Source organism: Telopea speciosissima, chromosome 6, assembly GCF_018873765.1.
Source record: "Telopea speciosissima isolate NSW1024214 ecotype Mountain lineage chromosome 6, Tspe_v1, whole genome shotgun sequence".
NCBI classification, from domain to species: Eukaryota; Viridiplantae; Streptophyta; class Magnoliopsida; order Proteales; family Proteaceae; genus Telopea; species Telopea speciosissima.
Window position 1 is genome coordinate 17,958,234 of NC_057921.1, and position 24,659 is coordinate 17,982,892.

The 24,659-nt window shown below is 40.8% G+C and overlaps 1 protein-coding gene across 1 annotated transcript in view; it reads left to right on the forward strand.

Annotated features, from left to right (window-relative positions):
- The first annotated feature begins 343 nt into the window (after positions 1-343).
- LOC122665044 (heat stress transcription factor A-1-like) overlaps positions 344-24,659 on the forward strand; it is a 48,188-nt gene continuing 23,872 nt past the window's right edge. The window contains exon 1 of the mRNA XM_043861100.1: positions 344-619. Coding sequence (XP_043717035.1) covers positions 359-619 — 261 coding nt within the window. The 5' untranslated portion in view covers positions 344-358. The remainder of the gene's footprint in view (positions 620-24,659) is intronic.

Consider the following 24,659-nt stretch of genomic DNA (forward strand, 5'->3'; position numbering starts at 1 on the left):
CCGTCTTCCTGACTTCCTCTGTTTCAAAACCCTTTCCAGCTCTCTCTCTCACCCATTCAACTTCAGTGACCGTACAACTGCAGCTCTCCTGCAATTTAGGGTTTTTATTCTTCCGCCTTTTCCAAATCTCAAATCTTCGATAGTGCATCACTACCTTATCTTTTTGAATTCTTTATTGTTAGCCAAGATCCAATCCTCTTTGTCTCTGTTTCTCATTTCAGTAATGGCGCCATTTACTCCTTCAAACCCATAGTTTCCATTAAAGGGAAGGGAAATCTTCGTCCAAGAATCTCAATATTGCATGATCAATTCTCGACAATTCGGTTTGATGATTATCCTCTTTTGATAAGTGGAGGTCATGGATGGGGTTCATGGAAACACTACCACATCAGTGCCAACCACGACCACGAGCTCAGTTCCGAGCGCGAATACTCTGCCGCCCTTCCTTAGCAAGACCTATGACATGGTCGATGATCCGTCTACGGATTCGGTAGTTTCTTGGAGCCCTAGCAACAGCAGCTTCGTTGTCTGGAATCCGCCTGAATTCGCCAGGGATCTTTTGCCCAAATATTTCAAGCACAACAACTTCTCCAGTTTCGTCAGACAGTTGAACACATACGTACGCCTTTCTTGCATCCATAATTGAAGTTTCTTGTATTAAGCCTCTGATTTTTGCAATGAAATTGCTGGTTCATATGTAAATAGTGTTATTGTAATCAAATGAAACGGAGTGATTGGTTGGGAGAGTAAGCAGTGTAACTGGAGAAGACAAGTTAGAGCTGTAGGATATATGTGAGGTTAGATATACTTACAAAGAAAACTAGTATTGCAGATAGAGGTTTACTGGATCAATTGCTCACTTGATAGGTTACTTTGTTAATTATTTATGGGATTATATTCTGTCTTCATCAGAAGCACTAGTAAGCTTCGCAATATAGATGTGGGATATATTTATGGCTTTTGACTTTCCGGTGCCATAAACAGGTGCATGGACCATGAAACTTGCAAGATAAGATAATCACAATGTGCTCTGGTCAGACTATCGAGATGAAAACTAATGAATATATGTAGTAATCCTGTGATATTTGTCTGATAACGTTTGAGTTCATGAGATTTGCCTGCGAGATGCACTTCCGATGATCTTTAGGTTGTTTGTGTAGAGACTAATTGTTAAAACCATTTAATAAAATGCTTCGAGGCATGTGAAGTATTCAGCTTCTCCTCTTTCTTTGATGATTTAATATAATATATGGAGTTTTGTTGCATTTTCCTGCCTCCAGCGATACTTGATCTAGTTTGGGAGTATTGAGGTGATTAGTTGCTTGGTCATTGCTTCTAGTAGCTAAGTTCATGTCTTTGTACTCTTACGATGTAAACGAACATTATAGTGTGGCAGCGTCTAAGTTAAATGGAACTTATTTTGTGCTTGAGTCCAGTTTTGGTTTGTTAAGTAGTTGCTACGTGTAATTTTTATGACAACATCCTTAGCATGACATAATCTCGTAGTTGATGCTTTTGCTTATGTTTGTATTCCTAATATTTGGATTTGAGTGGATTTGCCAACTCAAATGTGTTTGATTGATGTTATTTGGTTATCGACATTGTACCATGCAAAAGGGTTTTTTTTTTTAATGGATTCTTTTGGGAGAACCGGTTGCTGTTTGCAATTTATATACATTTTTTTTTCTTTTCTTTAGGATTTTGCCTTCAGAAAAATTATCTTGTATCATACTATGTTAACTGTTTATGATGACAGTAGTATCAGGTTTGTTGTTGATCACCACATGCGCACTATGTTTGTGTTTGAGAGTTTAGTACTTGATGGATTAAACCCAACACTAACTAGGTTTCAAAATCCTACCAACAGGCAGAACTGTAGGAGCTCCAACTAGCAGCAGGAGATCTTCCATAACTCCCAAAATAAATCTCAGAACAGTCCCAAATCACTATCGTATAACTAGGTCTTCCCTAGTACTCCAAACCCTCAAAGTTTGATTCCAATCCAATGGTTGGATATAGAGATATGGATAGAAGAACCAAAATAGAAACTATATTCCAGAATTAGAAACAAGGCTATAACTTCAGATCCACAAAGCTGATCAGCATCAAGCAAGAACCAAATTCTCCATTTATCATGTAGAATACAATATATAAGAACCAACTTCATCTGATGACCAGATTCCACAGTTCATCAACTCAACAACATAGAAACTAGATTGTAGAATTTAATAACTACCAGTAATTCCCTATCCACTGGATAGATCAAGTCATCAAGTCCCAACTTGGGTCGAAGGTAGGGTTTGGGTACCAGTTCGAAACCCCAAAATATCTCAGGAGGGCTAGATGTTGAGATAACAGTGCTCTAACGTTACAGTTAAGGAACAACAGAAACAGGGAACCACAGGTATGGTTGGAAGGCAGTAAACCAGCAGTTTTTTGAGATCAGTGAAGTCTCACTTAATAGAATGAAGAGCCTTTATAACCACAGAAGAATCACCAAAATAACTAAAAAAAATGATCTTTACTCACTTTAGGATAAAATGAACAAAGAAGATAGAAAGGAAGGAATATGACTTGAACTTCTCATTCAAGCCTGGATCAGCATCTCACCTTGCAGAACTGCATCTCTTAGCCATGGGAATATAGATCTCACAGATGTGACAGGCTAAAGCCAAGGTTATTAACTTCATCGAATCTTGGGGGTAGGTCTCCCCCTTCTTTCTTTTCTATAACTTGGAGAAACGAACAATCTAGAAGCCTTCCTTGTGTGTCCTAGAAGATCCCTACAACCTTGGACTCTTAGGAAATAGAAACTTTTCCCAAGTAGTAACTAATAAGGCTTACTAAAGTCCTACCTTCAATCACCCCAAAAAAAAGATGTCCTACCTTCCAACCAAACAATAAACACCAAAATAGAAACTAACTTAACAACTTAAAACAAACAGTAATTTAATAACAAAAATAGAAATTAATTACTATCATAGTTGTCAAGGCGACAAGGAAACCTAAGGCGGTGGAGTTGTGCCTAAGCGCTTGGGCGACTAGGCGCCCGCCTAGGCGCACAAGTGTTATTTTTTTTTTATTTCCACTCTTTTCCAACATTATTTAGTATGCTACAATAAGTGCCTTATATCCATAGTTTAAAATCTCGCGATATCTCGGTATCTCGGGCTGGTCGAGATGGCCGAACTATCCGAAATATACTGAAATATTGCCGAAATATGGTATTTTTTCTGCCATATTTTGGCACTCCATCTCGGTGGGTTTCTGGCCATATTAAGGCCTAATACTTCATGTACACCCTTATTTAAGCTAAATAAACACATTTAAACCTTCATATTGCAAAAAAATGAACTCAAAGTGGTGTTTTGGGTTTGTACCCTTGATTGACAGTGTATGGTCGCCGACCCTGGTGTATAAATAGTTAAATACACATTGATTAGGTACTAAAAGACATGTAAGAAATTTAAACAAAGTAATGAAACAAAAATAACTCATAAGTCATAAATCATAACTCATAACTCATAACTCATAACTCATAACTCATAACTCATAACTCATAAACTCCATAATAGTCAATAGTTCAATACTCAATAGTCAATACTCATTACTCAATAGTCAATACACGAAGTCACAAGTTCACAACTCACAAGAGTGCAAGACTCACAAGAAATATCACGAAATATCACCGAAATATGAATTTTTTCCATTTCTCCTTGCCATTTCGTCTCGGTACTGTCGAGATTTTCGAAATATCCCGATATATCGGCGATATTTCGTGCAATCTTGAACCATGTTTATATCAACAAAAATCAACATTAAGCCACATCAAGTCATAAAAAATCAATATTAAGCAACATCAAGTCATCAAAAATCAGCATTAAGTCACATTGAGTAATAAAAAATGAATATTAAGCCACATAAAGTCATTAAAAATCATCATAGAACTAGAAGACAGCAGAACTGAAGGAGCAAGCTATTGAAAGTTTGAACCAATCAAAACATACATTTGGTTTATACTGTTCTTAGAAACTATGGTCTTATCAATAAGTACTTAAACTGCTCTCGATTTAGAGAAATGTACTTGTTCTCTAAGAAGTTTGACTGATGAAATGATTTTATTTTTACATGAGAAAACAAAATGAATATTTTACCGCACTTTGGGTTTTTTAGCAATTTTTACCATATTAAGATTTATGGAATTTTTAGATTTGAGGAAAAACTCAGCATTAGAAAGTTGAATATTTCACTTACCGCCAAAAATCCAGTTTTGTTCGTAAACCGGGGGGTTGACTTTTTATCCTTTTGGAATTTGATTTTTTAACTATTTTTATTGGATTCAAGTAGGGGTATTTGCTTATTTATGAATAATATCTTAAGTAAATGAAATATAATTAAATGATATTTGGCATAATAATTGCCAGAACCTGGTCCGATACCAATTAAACCAGTGCAAGGTGCTCTGCACTATGGCGGCAGTTGCCTAGGCCCCTAGAGATCCTCCTGGATGCCCCCTTGAACACTATGATTACTATTAATAACCCTCCCACGCAAGGACTAACAGACGGACTGTATAATACTCGAATCTGGTCCAATAAATGGACCCCAGAACATAAACTGCAAGGTGGGATAAACTTGATTGGCTTGTTGAAGCCCTTCTCTTCCGTTGTGATGAGATCTGCATCAGTACTGCTTATTGTGACATTAGTATCATGTTTGTTTTGGATCACCAATGGGTCAGGTCACCAACTCACAATAGATGCACCAAGACCAAAGGCGTGGCAGAAACCATGCAGATCCAATAATTTATTATGTCTATGATATGATGATGCAGCCATCCAGCCCAGATTCCATATTAGGAATCAGCGATTTGATTGGCTCCAACACAGGCCCGGATATAGGCTATTTTCCTGACAAACCAAAGGCTGTGTATCTTGCTGGTTAGTATGTTCGAGCTGCCTGCGTTGGGGAAGATAGAGAGAATAAAGAAAAGGAAGAAAGAGGAGATAGGAGGAATCGTTATCCTCTCCTGTAACTGCACGGTGCAGTACTGCATCGTGCGGCGCAGCAGAGGCCATGTGGCACAGCGGGCCCCACATGGTGCACATGGCCTCTGCAGCCGCTGCACGATGCAGTACTGCACCGTGCAGTAACTGCATAGGATAAAAATTCGAGATAGGAGGGCTGTTTTGGACTGTGAATGGTACCCATGAACAGTACCATAAACAGTTTTGCGAAGAAAAGTGAAGAAAGCGGTAGGGGAGAAGAGTTAACAGCTTACAAACTTTCACAAATAAAATTCTATTAACTGTATAATCTAATAGGGGTTACATCCTTCTATAAAAAAAACTCAAAAATAGAACCCTAGTAAACTTCAACATGTCAAACAAATTTTAACAGAATTATTTAAGCACTAAGTAATCTAATGGACTTAAGCACTACTGACTTATAATAGGACTCCTTATCACTCTTCTATATTGACTTAATTAAGTAAACTCAAAACAGAACTCTACCTAGCTAATTAGTATCCTAATCTAACTCTGACACTTAAGACACTAGTCTCGTGTACCTTCTATGGACCGAAAGTTTGGGCCATATAATTGCACCCATTACTAGTAAAATCACTTAAAACAAATACCCATAACTAAATACTAGCAAAATAAGACCAATTTTTTGGACCGAGCCTACATCACAAGATCCATTCAATCTTGTTGGTTGTTTTTTCCTTCATACTCCTTGCAATCAAAAGATTAGAACCATTGAAGGCCTTATTGAGTTGCCCAATTGATATAATATCAGGTGTAATATGGGTATAAGGGTAAATCTGTCCATAGGGGAATTAATGTACTTGTACCTGTATGTCACTCATTATAAATACATAGGGCTGTCTCACTGGCAGCCTAATCATTCTTCTCAATCAAACATGGTATCAGAGCTGAGATCTACCTCGTGATCCTAACCCTCTGCTGACTCTCTTCTTCCACTTCTCCCAACACCTTTCGTCTCTCGATTTCATCTTCTACTCTCGAAAGGCCTATCCTAGACCACAAATGGTCTTCCTCTCTCCCATTGGGCTCTCAGATCTCCCTTGAATAATGATCTGAGAGACTTATATATGAACATAACCTTTTCTTTAGAGTTTGAGATCGACTTTTTTTCAGAGTTTTGGGGTAGATCGACTTTTCCAGGGTTTTGAGGCATGAATAGACTTTTTCAGGGTTTTTATCCCTCTTTTGACCTTTTGTTGGTCTTTTGTGTTGCTCTTCGATCTCTTCAAGGCCTCCCTTCTCGATCTACCTCTTTCATCAACTTGAGTGGTAACTATGTCAGCTGATTCTATTGCATCCATTGGGATTGAAGGATCGGGTGTCGTGGGACTCATAATGACTTCCCTTCATTCCTTGTTAGCTTTGTTTGATTGGATGGGAGCAACTACCTGTTGTAGTCTAGCTCCTGTTACCTCTCCATTGATTCCGTGGCTATACAAGTTATTTCACTTATTTGACAAGTAACATTGCAAGGCCCACTGTTGCTGTTGCTTCACAGAGGAAGTAGACTTCGGATATCTCCCTGGTGATGGCCTTTCTCATCAACTCTATGCAACCGTAGATTGCTCAAGGTTATCTTCTACTGGATACTGCTGCCAAAATCTGGAAGGCAGCTCACAAGACATATTCTCAGATTGGGAATAATGCTCAAGTTTATGAGTTGCGCAAGAAACTTCATGAAACCAAGCAGGACCAGACTCTTTCCAAGTACTATTCTGAGCTATGAAGTCGGTGGCAGGAGCTTGATTTCTATGATACTTTTCAGGCAACCTGTACTGCTGATGCCACCATCTTCAAGAAATAGGAAGTTAAGTTTTAGGTTTATGATTTTCTAGCTGGGCTGAATGTTGAGTACGATTAGATTCGTGCCCAGGTTTAACTAGGACCCTTTCCCTACTTTGGAGCAGTCTTACTCATTGATTAAGTTAGAGGACAGTTGCCGCAATGCTATGCTACTACATACTACTCTGGACCAATCAACCTTACTCTCTGGGTCCACTCAGCCTAAGGATGGTCCCCCTCGATCTAGTGATCACTCTACTGATCGTGCCTCCTCTAATAGGGAAGCAGTTAGGTGTTACTACTGTGCTAAGGAATGTCATACCATCGTTTAAAGTATTGACCGATACGATACAATACAGACCAATACATATCGGTATCGGTTGATACCGATATAATTTTTTTTTAGAAAATATTAAATCTCGATTGGTATTGTATTGTATCGGTCGATACAGACCGATACGATACGATACGATACAGACCGATACTTATGATATGTACGTTAAAGGTTTTGTGAGAGTATCGATACGTATCATCCGATACAGCTCGATACAGACCGATACAATTCAATTCAACTCGATACATATCGATAGGGTCGATATATACCGATACATGTTGATACGCCCATTAAAGGCCAATGTGACTATCAGACTATGATTTTGTTTTTTAGATCAGAGATTGAAGGAGATTTCATAGAAAAAGGATTCACAAAAAGGTAGGTTTTAGAAAAAATTTATTTTTGTGTTTAAATCATGGATTTTAATCCTATTTTTTGATATAAATCGATAGGTTTAGATAAAACTAAGTTGTAGATGCATCAAACTTGTTCATTTGCAAGGATTTGTACTCAAGTCTATGAAAGTCTCTTGTCTCGGTATACGTTGATCTCCATTTTAGTGTTTATGCATTATGCATGTTATATATTGCTTATTTATATTGTTTTTTGCTCCAAAAGTGTATTTCCATATGTATCTTGACCATTTCCATGCATAACTGTAGCGTACGCTATATATCTCCGATACGATACGATACGATACAATACGATATAATACGTCTTTTAAAATCACCCTTCCAATACGATACCCGATACTTTAAACCTTGGTCATACCAAGGACTTCTGCTGGAAACTACATGACTGTCCTACCTCCTCTTCCTCACGAAGTCGTGACCATGGTCGATCCTCCCAGGCTGTACATCACACAGAGGCTTCTGAACCGGTTCTTGATAGTACCAGACTACCAGTACCTCTCTTTGCTATGATGAGCGTGCTATGCTTAGGTGTTTGATGACTCGCTTGGAGCCTTCCACTGTTCCCGCTTTCGCCTCTACATCTGCTTTGATTTTCTTTGACTCCTACCTTGCCTACTCAGGTATTTCTTTTGTGCATTGGTTGTCTCTCGTCCTTGGATTGTTGACTCTGGTGCCATTGATCATATGCCTGGCTTTTCTAGTGTCTTTTTTCGGTATTCCCCTTGTTTTGGTAAAGATAAGTTTATTGTGGCTGATGGTTCTCTTTCCACTGATTCTGGAAAGGGTTGTATCACTTGTTCTCCCTCTTTATCTTTGGCATCTGTTCTTCGTGTTCCAAATTTTTCTTCTAACCTTCTTTTTGTCAGTCATCTACCGACCTGAATTGTGAAGTGACTTTTTTCCCTTCTCACTGTGTTTTTCAGGATGGTGAGGGGAAAAACAATTGGCTGTGGTAGGGTGCATGGTGGTTTTTATTTGCTTGACGATGACATATCTCCAGTGGGTCAAAGCTCATCAGACTGGTTCTCCTTCAGTATCTTCTGAGTTACTTCTTTGGCATAGGCGCTAAGGCCATCTTCCTGTTGGCACTTTGGTCAAAACTTTTTAATGTAAGACTAGAATGCTAGTCCCAAAAACCCACAAATTTGAAATAAGAACAAACTCAAATTAGAAAGGTAGGGTTTCTAGCCAAACCAGCCAAGTGATAGTCATCCAACTTGGATCGAGTGTAGATGATGTTAAGGGGATACTTAATTCCAAATTTGGTTCAGTTCTGATGGCCTGATGTGGAGATATCAGTGAAACACCAAAATAGGTTAAGAGAAAGGAAATTTAGCTCTCACTACCCAGGCTCTCAGCAGCCCTCAGGTTTCTGCTTTCTCAGCCATGCCCTCTGCCCTTCATCCTTACAATGGGTTAACTAAAACATGCACAAAGCAATCTAAGGAACTTCATTAATTCGTGGGGGTGCGTCTATGCCAGATTACAATATATAAAAAGACTCAAGAGGATGAGTTAAAAATAGAAAGAAATAAAATAGCAGTCTCATATATGGCTGAGACTTGCTTTACAAGTAATGGGATCAAAATAGAAAGTAATTAGAATAGAAACTCCAACTCAGATAAACAACTAAATAGAAACTCTAATTTAGAAACAAATAACTAACAAAATAAAAACTATGCTAAAATAGAAACTAAACTACTCCTAAATCCCCACGCATAAAGTACCATGCAATGATCCTGGGCTCCACATAATCTTCTAATAATATTCTCACCAAGCCAAAATAAGGGGCTGTGACACTGTTCTTGTGAACAGTAATGTGAATAGTGTTTTGGCCTCGTTTTCTTCATATTTCGATCTACATCACTTGTCCTAGTGTATTTCATCAATGTAATCCCAAGGATTTCTGTTGTGATGCTTGTGTTTTAGCCAAGCAAACTCGTGCAACTTATTCTAGTTGGAATAATAGAAGTTCTTCTCCTTTTGTGTTAATTCACTCTGATGTATGGGGCCCTGTCTGATGTTGTTCTATTATTGGTTAACGTTGGTTTGTGACTTTTATTGATTGTCATACACGGGTCACTTGGATTTATTTTGATGCATCAAAAGGGTGAATTGTTTCCTTGTTTTCAGCTTTTTCACACCATGGTCCGTACCCAATTTAACTCTACCATCAAAATTTTCTAATGTAGGACAGGATTGAAGGTTCGACCAGTCCCAAAACAGGATCTGAAATCAAGGAAAAGGGTACAGCTTGATGGGATAAGATTGGGTTGGATTGGAGGATTAATGGGTAGGCTTAGGATAAGGAGAAGGTGAGGGAATAGGTCTGGAATAACAAGGAAGTCAAGGGTTTAGTCAAACAAATCTGGAGCAGGTTGTTCTTCTCTGCTGATTTGAATAACAGGGTAGAAAACAGGGTTTTAATGGGTTTTGGGAGAAATTCTGTAGCAGATAATCTGCTGGGTAGAATGGTGGAGGTCTTAGTGGGGGGAAGGTTTGCTGAAAGATGGGAGGAAGTTGATGGTTGGATTAAGCAGGGGAGGGGAGTAATGGAATTAGAAGGTTAGTCCAAAAATAGAAACTTACCAAGGATTTGCAGTACAGGCAACAACAGTGAGCCTCGGCTGTAGTAGAATGGCCCTTCAAGTCTTCTAAGGTCTTGAAAGCTTGAAGGGGATGAAGAATAGCAACTGGAAGAGACCTCCTGGACTTCCCACCGCAAGGAGTCAGCTAGATCAGACACCAACTTCTTGTCCAAGGATCAAACACCAAGGGAAAACTTCAGTAGAAGTAAACTTGCATAGTAGTAGTAGTTGAATATCAAATCGTGGGCTTCTTGCAGTCCCTGGGTCGCTTTTATTAACTGAGTAAAAGAGGTGAAGGGTTCAAAATTGGGAAGTCTCAAAATTAGAAACTTCCAATTTTGGACCTTTCTTGAGATACAAGACACTAGCAGCCCAAATAACTCATGGCTGATGTGAGACTGACTTTCTACTAAGTACTAACAACTTAAACAAGTAAAAGGACTTAACTACCCTATGGGACCATAACTTAAATTAGACCAGCTGAACCAACCAGTTCACTGGTTTATTACAGGACTCAAGAATTAAAACATAGCAACCCAATGGAACAGCACTGTTCACGTGAACAGTGTTACACCAACAGTTGGTTGCCAAGGTAGGCAGCAGCCTTCTTCTTCTTCCTTGAATATACCCTTGGTTCTGCATCAACTCTCCCCGGCTTGAAAACATTCGTCTCCGACGAATGGGTGAAGGCCATATAATGCTCGTACAAGTCTGGATCAAGCTTGTTGAAGTCATCGGCATGTATCCAAGTGCTATTTGACAAGAAAGGCATGGTAATCAGGGCCACGACGAGTGGTTTTGTACATGTCGTCCAAAACCTCTTCAATGATGTCAAATTCCACGTAGCGGCGATGACGATCAGCTGTAGCCTTGTAAACATCGTTGCTGAGAGCTATTCGTCGCCGAACATCAGCATGCACCTTTGTAATATGGCGCAGAAATTCATCAGCTTCAATGCTGATGCGTGCTTGTGGTGGCAGTGGAACAAGGTCTATAGGCCGCCGGGGTTGAACTCCAAGCAATATCTCAAAAGGAGTGCGACCGGTAGTCCGATTCACGGAGCTGTTATAAGCAAACTCGGCGATATCAAGTATGGACGGCCATGTCTTCTCGTAATCACGAACCAAGCACCTCAATAAGTTACCCAAACTCCAATTAACCACTTCAGTTTATCCGTCGGTTTGTGGGTGAAAAGATGTGGAGAATTGGAGCTTTGTGTTTGTTCGCAGCCACAAAGTTTTCTAGAAGTAACTCATAAATTTAACATCACGGTCAGACACAATGCTGCTGGGCTGGCCATGAATTCGCACCACTTCCTTGAAGAACAGCTTGGCAATCTGATAGGCATCAAAGATCTTGCGGCATGGCAAAAAGTGGGCCAATTTAGAGAAACGATCAACAACGATCATAATGGAATCATATCGTTCTCTAGTAGGCGGCAGTCCAAGGACAAAATCCATGCTAATATCAATCCATGGTGCATGAGAGACAGGTAAGGGAGAGTATAAACCTGTATTTTGCTCTACTCCTTTTGCAAGTTGACCTACCTGGCACCGTTTGATCACATGATCAACATCTTTTGCTATGTGTGGCCAATAATAATGGTCCGTCACCTGAATAATGGTCTTATCCTTCCCAAAGTGTCCTCCCAAACCTCCTCCATGTAGTTCCCTTATGATATGATGTCGTAGGGAAGGGTTTGGAATGCATAGGCGCGTTCCCAAGAATAAGTAACCATCATTGACAGAATATTTAGGATGTTGTCTACCCTTCTGCAATTCATCATAGATCACACTAAAATCTGTATCAGCAGCATACTCTCCTTGTATTTGTTCAATACTAACTGCATGGGCAGAAAAGGTATTGAGGGTAAGGACCTTGCGGCTCAATGCATCAGCCACTGTGTTTTCTTTATCAGCCTTGTATTTCAGCGCAAATACAAACTCCTATAGGTAGGCTACCCACTTGGCATGCCTGTTGCTAATCAACTTTTGAGAGTGAAGATTTGAGTGCTTCATGGTCAGTGTAAAGAATAAATTCTTTACTAATAAGATAGTGATGCCAATGACGTAACACTTGAACAACTGTATACAGCTCCAAATCATATGTCGAGTAGTGCTTCTTGGCATCATTTAATTTTTCGCTATAAAAAGCGATTGGGTACCCTCCTTGCATTAATACACCGCCTAAGCCGACATGTGAGGCATCTGTAGCAACCTCAAATACTCGGTCAAAATCTAGTAGGTGCAAGACTGGTGCTTCAGTCATCTTCTTTTTGATAAGGTGGAAGGCCTTCATTGCCGCTGCTGTTCATTCAAATTTTCCCCTTACTAGACTTCATACATTCAGTAATAGGGGCCATAACAGCACTGAAATTTCGAATAAATCTCCTATAGAATGAAGCCAAACCATGGAAACTTCGAACTTCATTGAGTGTCTTAGGTACCGACCAATCCTTGATGCTTCTAACCTTCTCCGGATCAGCTTCCACCCCCTTGGCTGAAACAATAAAGCCAAGAAATACCACCTTGGGCAGCATGAACGAACACTTCTTGAGGTTCAAGTACAGCTTCTCTTGACGAAGAACTCTCAAGACTTGTTTAAGATGGTCAATATGGTCATTTTGGTCCTTGCTGTACACCAAAATGTCCTCAAAATAAACAACAAAAAATTGACCAATAAAAGGACGAAGTACCTGAGTCATAACTCGCATAAAAGTGCTAGGTGCATTCGTCAAACCAAAGGGCATGACTTTCCACTCATACAGCCCGTCCTTGGTTTTGAAGGCGGTCTTCCATTCGTCTCCCGAGCGGACACGAATCTGATGGTAACCGCTCCTAAGGTCCAATTTAGAGAAGACCTTCGCTCCGGACAGCATGTCCAACATGTTGTCAAGCCGTGGAATGGGGAACCGGTACTTGACAGTTACGGTACTTGACAGTTATTTTATTTATCGCCCTGCTGTCCACACACATCCGCCACGATCCATCCTTCTTGGGAGTAAGCAAAGCTGGTACAGCACATGGGCTTAAACTCTCCACAATAAAACCCTTTTGAAGCAGCTCATTAACCTGCCGTTTGAGCTCATTATGCTGCGTAGGACTGAGGCGATAAGCTGGTAAATTTGGTAGCACCGAATCAGGTACCAAATCAATGGCATGTTGGATATCCCTCATAGGTGGTAGCTCATCTGGCTGCTCATCAGGAACAAGATCAGAAAAATCAAACAGTAACTCTTTGATGGGTGGGGAAAGTGTTACCTCAGGCTGTGGGGTAACTTCCCTGGTAACAAGAGCTAATACCAGTCCCGTATCATGGCTGGTGTGTAAAACTTCCTTTTGAGGAACTGTCAGCAGCTCCTTGTGTGGTACAGCCAGTACCTTCTTCTCATCACCGGTGCTCTTTTGGTTGGTCCTTAATGCTTTCCGTTGGCACAACTCAGCAGGTACATTAATTGGATGGAAGACGGCGTGAGCTCCCTTGAACTGGAATACACACTGATGTTTTCTCCCGCCAACCATGACATCATTGTCATACATCCATGGTCTAGCAAACAAAACATCAGTGAGGCGCATAGGGATCACATTGCACCATATTTCTTCCTCATACCTATGAAGTTTCAGCGGTACAGAACAGCGCTGATTTACTTCCAAGGTGTTCCCATTTAACAAGGATACCTTATATGGGTGATGATGCTTCTCCACCTTCAAGTTTGCCTTCTTCACAAAGGTGTCTGAAGTGACGTTAACGCAGCTGCCACTGTCAACTATCACCAAGGCATTTTTATCGTCTGTCTTCATGCGACTGTAAAAAATACAAGTGTGCCGCCAATCCTCTCCTAAGTACCGTCATCAGTAGCATCATCCTCATCGAATTCAGCTCCACCATAATCAGCATCATCGACTGGGTATGGGAGTAGATCAGAATCGTCCTCCTCCGATGCATTATCAACTTCAGCAACAGCATTTACTTTTTGGCGGAGCGGACAATACTTAGCATAATGCCCAGTTTCTTGACAATGGAAACATTGTGCCTTGTTGCCACTAGTCCATAGTTATCAAGGTGTCGCCAAGGCGTCGCCATGGCGTCCATGCTCCTTGGTCGCCTTGGGCGCCATGGCAGGCGCCTTGCCGCCATGGCGGTGTCGCCTTGAATTTTGCCCCTCTAAAATGCCATGGTCGCTTTCCCGCCTTGATAACTATGCACTAGTCATAGGAGCCTTACCTTTATCTTGTCTGGTAAAGGTTGTGGGTCGATTAGGGGCTGTTGTAGCAGGTTTTTGTGCTGGAAAATTCTTCTTGTTCTCCCCAGTCTGATATCCAAACCTCTTGTCATTGGAAGCCAATAACTCTTCAGCACGTAGGGCCTTCTCAAAACAGTCCTAACATTCACCACATCAACAACGCCAATGGCCCTATTAATTTCAGGCTTGGGACCCAATCTGAATCGTGACAAGACTTGAATATCTCTCTCCATAATCTCTATACGAGAAGATAGAGAATCGAACTGCTCCATATACTCCGCAACTGTCAAATTCCCTTGGCGAAGAGAATTTAATTTGTCTTGTAGTTGTGCTCTAAAAGTGGGTTGCAAATACTTGTCCCTCAACTCCTCTTTCATCTCCTCCCATGTGGTAGGTGCTCTACCACGATCTTCCAAATCATTCTCATGAGTTCTCCACCACTCACGTGCAGCTCCAACTAGCTTTGTTCGTGCTAGCTTCATCTTTCGTGCCTCTGACAGTTCATACCAATCAAAGTAGTCGTCCAACGCTACCAACCAGTCATAGAACACTTGGGGATCATGTTTTCCCGAGTATTCCTTGAGTTCAAGTTTAACCTTTTGAGAATCACCAGTGTGCCTATGAAGTGTGGCTGATCACCAGTAAAATAACTCTGTAGATGCTCTTCAAAGGTCGGCTGTATTGCTGGAACCCTTTGTGGGCCTCTTCCTACACCCCTCCGGTTAGGAAAGTTGGCTGTAGAGTACTAGAGTGAGCCGGCTGGACTTCTTCATCTAATGGAAGGTGTGTGACATTATTAGGGGCAGCAACTCTAGCCTCCATTGCTGAAAGTCTCTCATCCATAAGCTTCTGGCCATCAATGATCTGGTTTCTCAGTTTGGTAATCATCTCCAGCATAGCTGCCATTGGATCAGGTGGACCAGAAGGTCTAGAATTATTGTTCCCTGGCATGGGCTCCGATACCACTTAATGTAGGACAGGATTGAAGGTTCAAGCAGTACCAAAACAGGATCTGAAATCAGGGAAAAGGGTACAGCTTGATGGGGTAAGATTGGGTTGGATTGGAAGATTAATGGGTACGCTTAGGATAAGGAGAAGGTGAGGGAATAGGTCTGGAATAACAGGAAAGTCAAGGGATTAGTCAAACAAATCTGGAGCAGGTTGTTCTTCTCTGCCGATTTGAGTAACAGGGTAGAAAGAAGGGTTTTAATGGGTTTTGGGAGAAATTTTGTAGCAGATAATCTGCTTGGTAGAATGGAATGAAACAAGGATCGAGTGGAGGTCTTAGTGGGGGGAAGGTTTGCTGAAAGATGGGAGGAAGTTGATGGTTGGATTGAGCAGGGGAGGGGAGTAATGGAATTAGAAGGTTAGTCAAAAAATAGAAACTAACCAAGGATTTGCAGTGCAGGCAACAACAGTGAGCCTCGGTTGTAGTAGAATGGTCTTCTAAGGTCTTGAAAGCTTGAAGGGGATGAAGAATAGCAACTGGAAGAGACCTCCTGGGCTTCCCACCGCAAGGAGTCAGCTAGATCAGACACCAGATCCTTGTCCAAGGATCAAACACCAAGGGAAAACTTCAGTAGAAGTAAACTTGCATGGTAGCAGTAGTTGAATATCAAATCGTAGGCTTCTTGCAGCCCCTGGGTTGCTTTTATTAACTGAGGAAAAGAGGTGAAGGGTTCAAAATTGGAAAGTCTCAAAATTAGAAACTTCCAATTTTGAACCTTTCTTGAGATACAAGACACTATCAGCCCAAATAACTCATGGCTGATGTGAGACTGACTTTCTATTGACAACTTAAACAAGTAAAAGGACTTAACTACCCTATGGGACCATAACTTAAATTAGACCAGCTGAACCAACCGGTTCACTGGTTTATTACAGGACTCAAGAATTAAAACATAGCAACCCAATAGAACAGCATTGTTCACGTGAACAGTGTTACACCAACAGTTGGCTGCCAAGGTAGGCAGCAGCCTTCTTCTTCTTCTTTTTCCTTGAATACACCCTTGGTTCTGCATCATTCTCCATAGTGAGAATGGTGGGGAATATCTTAAGGGATCTTTTAGTCTTTTCTTGCTACTCACTCAAGGATCATCAATCACACCAGTTGAGTTGATACATATGTTCAAAATGGTGTTGCTGAACGCAAAAATAGGCATCTGTTGGAGGTGGCCCGTGTTCTTATTTTTGAAATGAATGTTCCTCTTCAGTATTGGAGCGAAGCTGTTCTCATTACTGCTTATCTCATTAAGCTGATCTTGACCTGTATCCTTGACTTCAGGCTTCAGTTGAGATTCTCCAGGGTTCTTTCACCTTTCTTATTCCTCCTAAAGTCTTCGGATGTGCCTGTTTTGTCCGGAATCATTATTTTCATGGCAAACTAGATCACTGGGGACTTAAGTGTGTTTTCATTGGCTACTTTGCTGTCCAGAAGGGCTACAAGTACTATCACCCCCCCCTTCTTGTTGAGTCTTTGTTTCTATGGATGTTGCATTTCATGAGTTGGCAAGCCATTGGGGTGGTGTCTATTTGCTGCTCACGATGACGACGGACATAAACTTCCATGAACGGCTGAATGTGAATAGGAGAAGAATCCCCTAAACTAAAGGAACTGGAGAAGAGGAGTCAGAGCCAAGCATAGGCATAGCTATTATCTCCTGATCTAGGTCACAACTCTCGGTTAGGTAATACTTACTCTAATTCTCCTATTATTTTTGACCCATCTCTTGACTTACCCATTGCCATTCGAAAAGGAACGAGATTTTGTACTCAACACCCTATTGCTAAGGTGGTTTCGTACAATTCTCTTTCTCTTTTATGTCATACCTTTGTATCTTGTCATCTATTTCCATTCCTCAAAATTGGAAGGAAGCTATTAAAAAACCGTAGTGGAAGGTAGCCATGTTGAAGAAATGCAAGCCTTGAAATATGGTACTTGGGATTTGGTCACTCTTCCTCAGAAAAGGACACTAACTTGGAAGTGGGTTTTCACTGTAAAGAAAAATATGGATGAGACAGTGGACCAATGCAAGGCTAGGCTGGTTGTAAGAAGATTTACCCAAACTTATGTTTGGATTACTAGAAGACATTCGCACCAGTTACAAAAATGACTACCATCCGTGTGATTCTTGTGCTATGAATCTAGGCTGGGATTCGCTACAACTTGATGTCAATAACGCATTTCTTCATGGTGAATTGGAAGAAGAGGTGTACATGAAAATGCCTCTTGGTTTCTTATGCCTGAAAACTGAGGGAAAGGTTTGCAAGCTCAAGAGAGCATTGTATGGGCTGAAGCAGTCTCTTCGTGCTTGGTTTGGGAGATTCCGCAAAGCTATGGTGTCCGTAGGTTACATACAAGGCAATGCTGATCATATCTTGTTCATTAAGCGAACTGGCTCCAAGATTGCTATCCTCATTGTGTATGTTGATGACATTATTGTCACTAGGAATGACAGAAGAAATTTCTCGCCTAAAGACTTGGTTAAGAGTTTGAGATCAAAGACCTCGGTGAGCTGCGCTATTTTCTACCAAGGGTATCGTAACAATAAAGCAATTAATAAACCAGAGATAAAGAAGGAGAAGAAGAAGAAGAAGAAGAGGAGTAGAGAAGAAGGAGACGATGGGAGAGACTGCAAAGAGAAGTCGCAGACTATCTTGGTTGTCTCTCCCCTCTCAATTGTATTATTTAAAGAGAAAGATTACATCACATGGAAGAGAAACCTTCCTAAACCAAATTACACAGAAATAGAAACTTAGCTGAAATAGAAACCTAAGAGAAATAGAAAGTTTAGGAAATAGAAGGTTAGATCAATAGAAGGTGAGGTGTGAAGTGTACATGACACATATGTACCCCCACAGTACATATGGGTCATGTACCCCCAACATGGTGACTTTAACAGGTATCTTTCTATCTCAATGGAAATATACCCTTGACAACCTATCTGAGACTTGGATGTTGGGTTGTAGATCTTCAGATACTCCTCTTGAAGCGAATGTTCATCTCACTAGTAAGACTGGTGACCTGGTGGATAAGGGACAGTATCAGAGATTGGTTGGAAAGCTGATTTCCTATCTCACACTCGTCCTGACATTGGTTTTGCTGTTATTCTGGTAAGCCAGTATATGCATGATCCTTACTCTTGACACTTGGAAGTTGTGTTCCGGATCTTGCGCTACTTGAAGTCTGCACCAGGAAAGGGAATCCTCCTCTCTTCTCATGGCCATTTCTGAGCTGAGGCCTTTAATGATGCCGATTGGGCCAGCTCTCTAGATGATTGGCTATCTACCACCGGTTATGGCACCTTTGTTGGAGGCAACCTGATTACTTGGAGGAGTAAGTAGCAGGCAGTTGTTCGGTCCAGTGCTGAAGTTGAATTTCGTGCCTTGTCTCATGGCATCTGTGACTTGACGTGGCTTTAAGGTCTCCTGAAAGACCTAGACCTTCATGTTTCCCTTCCTATGATGCTTTACTTTGACACCAAGTTCGCAATTACCAGCCTAGTTTGATCGCACCAAGCATGTGGAGATAGATCGTCATTTCATTAAAGAAAAGCTAGATCAAGGGCTGATTTGTATTCCCTTTGTAAAATCTGGAGATCAGTTAGTTGTTTCATCATATTGTTTGCAAGTTGGGCATGTGTAATATATATGCACCAACTTGAGGGGGGAGTGTTGTAATATCGGGTGTAATATGGGTATAAGGTAAATTTGTCCATAGGGGCATTAATGTACTTGTACCTATATCAGTTATTATAAATCGAATAGGGCTGTCACACTTGCAGCCTAATCACTTCTCTCAATAAAACACCAACAACATGGCCAAGATTAAGCAATTAGGGTATTGTCTTGGTGAGTTATGACCAAAATACTTATTTGTACTTTATGAAATAGTTAAATATCAATTTCATTTCGTGTTAGGAAGTTCATTTTAAAGATTTCTTTTTATTCTTATGGTATTTGGTAGGTCAGAAATTGTAGTTTGGGTTGATATAGGAGTTGGTACTTATGGCTGAAGTTGGGTTGAATATACAAAGTTGGTGTGAATAATGTTATTATCGGGTATAGTAATATTTTTTAATTGTTTGTTGTGGAAGTAAGTACATGTTCCGCCATGCCTCCTCCCCCCAACCAAAAAAAGTATCTTTCTGGTGTTTAAAATATGGAATTAATTCGACTTATTGATGTTTGGAAATTAGATTAATTGGAACATTTACCTAATTTGGGATGGGATGAATCTGCAAAGGGATAATATGATTGGTGTTGAACTGGCTTCAACACACTAAGAAGGGGGGGGGGGTTGAGTCAGTACTTCCAAAAATGTTTAACCCTAAGCTGTACCCTTGTGCCAACACTGTCACTATGCACCTCTGACACACCTGCAGCCAAGATTGGCCAGGTCTAACAGGACCTGCCTGCCCATACTGCAAAACAAATACACTCTAATTCCAAGCATACAATCACAACACAGTTTTTACGTGGTTCGGAAAATTGTCTACATTCACGGAGCAATACCGCTTGAGGTTTTGCACTTGCTTAATACACCACTGAGTATCAATTGCAACAACAACTAAGACTCTTCCCTTTCTGTATGTGATCGTACAAAGACAAGGACTTCAACTCCCGACACATATCCACAATTGTGGTCAAATTCTCTACTTGACAATTTATCAAAAACCTTGGGAGCCCCAACTCCAAGGTCCCGTACAATGATGATCAAATGATAGAAAATGTAACCTCCTAATCAAATACAGTCTACAACTACGGACACCATAGCTTTGTCCCAAGCCTCCTCCACAGGGTGGTCCAAAAAACAGCAAGGAACTTGGTGTCGAGTTTGAAAACAATAGAAGTGGGTACACCATGGAGCCTCACAATCTCCTGGAAGAACTTAGGCACATGAACTACATCCAAGGTCTTTTGACAAGGAATGAATTGTACCATCTTCGAGAATCTATTGACCACCATGGACACGGGATCAACACCCTGTTGGGTCCTTGGCAAGCCTATCACAAAATCCATACCAAGGTCCTCCCAAATATCCTTCGGTATCGGCAGTGGCATGTACAGCTATGTGTTATGATCCTTGACACACTGGGCAGCTTCTCATGATGGTTGCGATGTCCTTCAGTTGGGGCCAATAGTACCTCTCCTCAAGATTCACCACCGCTTTATCATGCCCCAGGCCCAATTGTCCACTTAGGCCACTACCATATAGGTCTCGAATCACCTTCTCCCGCAAGGACATCCATGGGATCCAGAGCTGATTCCTTTTGAACAAATAGTCGTCTTACACATGAAAGTCCCCTGCATGTTGCTTCTATAAACATTTCTCTCAGTTCTCAGTAAGTCTTCATCAGCCTCATACAACTCCAAACATTCGAACTAGACAACCTCACTGATTAATGTAACTAGAAGAGTAGCCCTCTGATTTGGTGCATCAGCAACCCTGTTAGTAGCACCCGAATTATGCTTAACCACATAAGCAAATTGCTCATGAAAGGATGCCCACTCGAAAAGATTGCCAACTATTCATTTTAAAACCATCTACGTACTAAGATAATGGTAGAAAGAATACCAAACTGCATCCGGCACCACACATTGTCTAACCAAATCCAATTCTCTCTGGATACGTTCCTCAAAAAATTCGATTCGTGCGGATTCTTCCCCCAAACTCACACTTCTTTATTTATCATTTAGAGTTAGATCATCAAAAAACGGAGTCTGGATCTTCGAATTGAGAGAGATATTGAGAGAGATCAGGATCTTCTCCTTTGAGAATAATAAAAAAGGGATAGTGTTCAATTGGAACATGAAAACGTGACCGGGAAGAGATCGTGGATGTTTTGAGAAGGTAATCTACTTTCATTAAGTGATTTATTAGATAATCGAAAACAGAGGATCTTGAGTATTTTGCAGATGAAGAGATGTCAAAGGGGCTTCTTACTTCCCAAACCAATCCTCCTACATCTATATATAAACGCTGGTTCATCAAGAATACGGTAGAAAAGCACTTCGAATTGTTGATTCATCGCCAGAGATGGCTTAGAACTTCTTACTATGGAATGCTATTAGTCGACCCTTTTGGGATAAAACAACACCAATGCCCACTCCACAAGCATCAAACACATGCTCGAACACTTTCTCAAAGTTGGGTAGAACAAAACTGGTGCAATTATCAACTTCTCCTTGATCAAAGCAAAGCTCTAGGTAGTGTCGTTGGTCCACTAATACTTCCCTTTCTTCATGCAATCAGTGATTGGGGCCACTATGCTATTCAAATGTCAAATGGATTGGCGATAAAGAGTTGCTCTCTCTTAGAAATTGTTCATTTTCGTAACAGTAGTTGGGATTGGCTTTTTTCTGATAGTGCGTACCTTTTTGTCATCAACGTGAATTCCTTCAGCACTAACCACGAACGTCAGGAGGATCAGATGATCCGTTATGAAACATCACTTCTTTAGATTGATGTGCAATTTATTATTCTGTAGCTCTGTCAATATCTGTTTCAAATGACCCAAATGTTCATCCTCGTTGTTACTATAGATCAGGAAGTCATTGAAATTTACCACGACAAACTTCCCATGTTCATCCTCGTTGTAATTGTAGATCAGGAAGTCATTGAAATTAACCACGATAAACTTCCCAATAAAAGGCTTCAATACCTGATTCATCAGCCTTATGAAGCTATTGGGCACATTGGACTATCCAAAATGCATCACTAATCACTCATACAGGACTTCCTTGGTCTTCAAAGCGGTCTTCCACTCGCTTTTAGGCCTAAAACGAATATGGTGATATCCATTGCGAAGGTCTATCTTTGTGAACACGTTGGAATCCCCCAGTTTGTTTAGCATGTCATCTAATCGCGGAATTCATAGTTGTCAAGGCGTCGCTTAGGTGGCGTCAGGCGTCCAGGCAGATTTTTGATGTTTAGGCGGTTGTCGCCTTTATTGGTATTGAACACCTTGGCCCTTATTCATGCCAAATATCATTTAAGTAAATGTTTTTTTGTTATTTCATTTACTTAAGATATTATTCATAAATAAGGATGGGAAAAAAGCTTATTTGCCCTAAGATAAAGTGGTGGAGATTAAAAGGAGAGTCCTCGGTTCCATTTACAGATAAAGTGGTCAAACAAGAAAAGTGGGACCTTGAGGGATACCCCAATATGACGTGGGACGAGATGGTGGCCTGTATTAAGAAGGTTGCTATAGAGGTTCTAGGAGAAACGAGAGGCAATTGACAAGCTCCTAGAGAGACCTGGTGGAGGGATGATGAGGTCCAAGCAACCATTACGACCAAGAAAGCTTGTTTTAAAACATGGCAAAGGTCTAAAGAGGTAAAGGATCTAACAAGATACAAGATAGCCAGAAACGAAACTAAGATGATTGTTGGGAAAGCAAGGGCGAAGAAATATGACGAATTTTATTATAATCTGAATTCGAAGGACCATGTTAGATGTATTAAAAGTGAGGATGGTAGAGTTCTAATAAAGGATGAGGACATTGAGGAGAGGTGGAAAGAGTACTTCTACGAGCTTCTTAATGGAGACTCCTCGAGTGGTATGGCTGCGGAAAGCTTCATTTTTCATAGGGACACTTTGTGCAGATATATACGTAAAAAAAGGATACATGAAGTTAAAGAAGCGCTAAGAAGGATGAAAGTAAGCAAGGCTCCAGGGCTAGTCGAGATCCCAATTTAGGTGTTGAAGATTATAGGATTTTGTGGTCTTTCTTGGCTAACCAAATTGTTCAACAAGATTATGACCACTAGGAAAATACCTAATGAATGGAAGAGAAACATTGTGGTCCCAATTTATATAAGCAAGGGAGATATTCAGAATTGAAATAACTATAGAGGCATAAAGTTAATGAGTCATACGATGAAGATATGGGAGAGGGTTAATGAAACCCACCTGAGAAAGCAGACAACTATTTCGAAAACCCAATTCGGATTTATGTCAGGAAGATCCTCAATGGAGGCAATTTTCCTATTTGGGAGACTCATGGAAAGATATAGAGAGGGCAAGAAAGATCTCCTAATGGTCTTTATAGACCTAGAAAAAGCCTACGACAAAGTTCCTAGAGATCTAATCTGTAATATCCTAGAGAGGATAAGAGTGTCATGTAAATACATAGACGTTATTAAAGATATGTATGCTGATGTGGTGACTAGCGTTAGAACGGCGGGGGGCCAACGAAGTGAATTCCCAATCTCAATTAGGTTACACCAAGGATCAGCCTTAAGCCCTTATTTGTTCGCGCTTATAATGGACGACTTAACCAGAGGCATACAAGATGAGGTCCCATGGTGTATGATCTTTGGAAATGATATTGTATTGGTAGATGAGACAAATGTAGGGATTAACACCAAAGTGGAACTATGGCGACCTTGGAATAAATAGGTCTAAAGATAAGTAGAACTAAGACCGAATATATGGTGTGTAACTTTAGCAACTCTGAGATGGAAAAGGAGGTGGTGAATATTGGTGAGAGGGAGATCCCGCAAAGTGATCACTTTAGATATTTGGGATCAATCGTAAATAAGGAGGGAAACATAGTAGACGATGTTACCCAACGGATTAAGATAGGGTTCATGATGTGGAGAGGTGCATCTGGGGTTGCATGTGATCAGCGTATCTTGTTAAAGCTTAAAGGAAAATTCTATAGGATTGTCATTTGAACAGCTATGATGTACGGTGCGGAATGCTAGGTAGGCTGTGAAGAAGTGTCATATAGATAAACTTGGTGTTGCAGAGATATGACGATGTTGAGATGGATGTGTGAGAAAATTAGGAAGGATAAAGTAAGGAATCACCATAGTAGAGCTGGGTTGGGTGTAGCTCTGATCAATGACGAACGTTGAGAGAGTCGTATGAGGTGGTTTTGCCATGTTCAACGAAGACCTCCGGATGCCCCATTTCGGAGGAGTGACCTGATTCAGATTGAGGGAACCAGAAGGGCCAGGGGCAGACCTAAGATAACTATTGGACAAGTGGTGAAGAAAGAATGCTTAGCTTAGGCCTTGTTCCTGGTATGACTTCAAATAGAGCTGATTGGAGAGCAAAGATCCATGTGGTCGACCCCACTTAGTTGGGCCATGTTGTGATGCTGCTGTTGTTTTACACTCCTTTTTGAGGCCTTGAGCAGAATGTTGGGCAGCTAAGAAGCGGTACGTAGCCGAAAAGGGTCGATGCCCTAGAGTTTGTGTTGATGTTGAATGCCACTTCCCTTTATGTCTCTTTTTGGA